Source organism: Frankliniella occidentalis, unplaced genomic scaffold, assembly GCF_000697945.3.
Source record: "Frankliniella occidentalis isolate FOCC.00 unplaced genomic scaffold, Focc_3.1 Scaffold55, whole genome shotgun sequence".
Classification (NCBI taxonomy): Eukaryota; Metazoa; Arthropoda; class Insecta; order Thysanoptera; family Thripidae; genus Frankliniella; species Frankliniella occidentalis.
Window position 1 is genome coordinate 354433 of NW_026267185.1, and position 1274 is coordinate 355706.

Sequence of the window (1274 nt, forward strand, 5' to 3'; positions counted from 1 at the left end):
TGTCACCTGACGACTTACTGCCTGATTGACACTCCTGTAATGTAACAGAAATGTTGTTTTCTTGTGAACACTCTCGAAACTTGTGATATTCGGCCCATACTGGCCCACAACAAAAACTACTACGTATTACTTTGCTGTACATTTACAAGAAAAGAGAAGTTAATTTTGTTAGCAGCATATTTCGTTCCAAAACAGGACACTCGTATTACTACAATGTTTTTTTTACAGAAGCAAAACAAAGTAACTGCTTTTGGTCGGAAACTTTGTTTCCGACATTTTCATTAACGCTGCTTTTATACAGTAAAGCCTGTAAAAATACAGTATGTGCTGCTAACAAAATTAATCACATTTTCGCTGTAAATTTACAGCAATTTTTTTAACAGTGTAGGCTCGGGAGAGCTCGTTAGGCCTTTACCCCATCCCTGCTTTGCTCGCTTTGCTGTTTGCGCTCATGTGGTGGTGGTTTGGGTTTAATGACTGAATGGATTTCTTTGCACCTTTTATTGCCCAAGCTCGGAAGCGGTGGCCAGGTCGGCCGCCAGGTCGTCCTCCCGGTTGCAGTGCTCTATACATGCGACCTGGGCGGCCTCGGTCTCCCACAACTCTTCGTTGGCCTCCCAGTAGGCCGCCAGCTGGGCCGCGTCGTTGTCTCGCTCAAGTTCTCCGTGGGCGGGATATCGAAGCTCGGCTGCCCACTCCTCCCGGGCCGCGTCCTTGCACGGACGACAGAGGGTCCAGGGGGAGTTGCAGCACACGCAGTTCCAGGCCGCGAGACAGGGCGGCCCTCCGGGGGAAGAACTCAGGCTCGACGATGGCGCTGCACAGGTCAAAGGTCCAAGGTCACTATTGTTTACATTACACGCGCTCAACTCTCTGCTCTGGGATACTTACAGTTCGAGGGGCCCATCGCGCGGGCTGCGGCGCCGGCGGGGACGCCCGGGGACGGGGTAAAGAAAGAACGGAGGACTGGCCAACCCCACTCCGCTGTCGTCTTGAGGCTGGCGGCTCTGGCTCGGGGTGCCCCATATCTCCGACGGCCCGGATGACGAGCTGCCTGGGGAGGGGGTGGCCTCCGCGGGGCTGGAATGGCTGATGGACGGGCTGCTTGGGGCGGAATCGCTGCTGGACAGCCAGGGGCTCCCCGGGTCGACTGGAGCGAAGCTGGAGGCGCATGGCCTTGCAGGGGGTGACGGCGGCGCCGGCGGCAGGGCCGAATTGCCCCACTCGGCCTCGTCGCCGTACAGCCAGCTCGCCGTGCCTTGGTCGTAGGTGGC

The 1274-nt window shown here is 56.2% G+C and overlaps 1 protein-coding gene across 1 annotated transcript; it reads right to left on the minus strand.

Annotated features, from left to right (window-relative positions):
• Positions 1-497: 497 nt before the first annotated feature.
• LOC113214746 (uncharacterized) lies at positions 498-1268 on the minus strand. The gene is made up of 2 exons (XM_052267610.1): positions 892-1268; positions 498-817 (listed from the first exon to the last, which is right to left on the minus strand). The coding sequence occupies exons 1-2, from the start codon at positions 905-907 to the stop codon at positions 501-503; spliced, it is 333 nt and encodes a 110-aa protein (XP_052123570.1). The 5' UTR covers positions 908-1268; the 3' UTR covers positions 498-500.
• Positions 1269-1274: the final 6 nt, after the last annotated feature.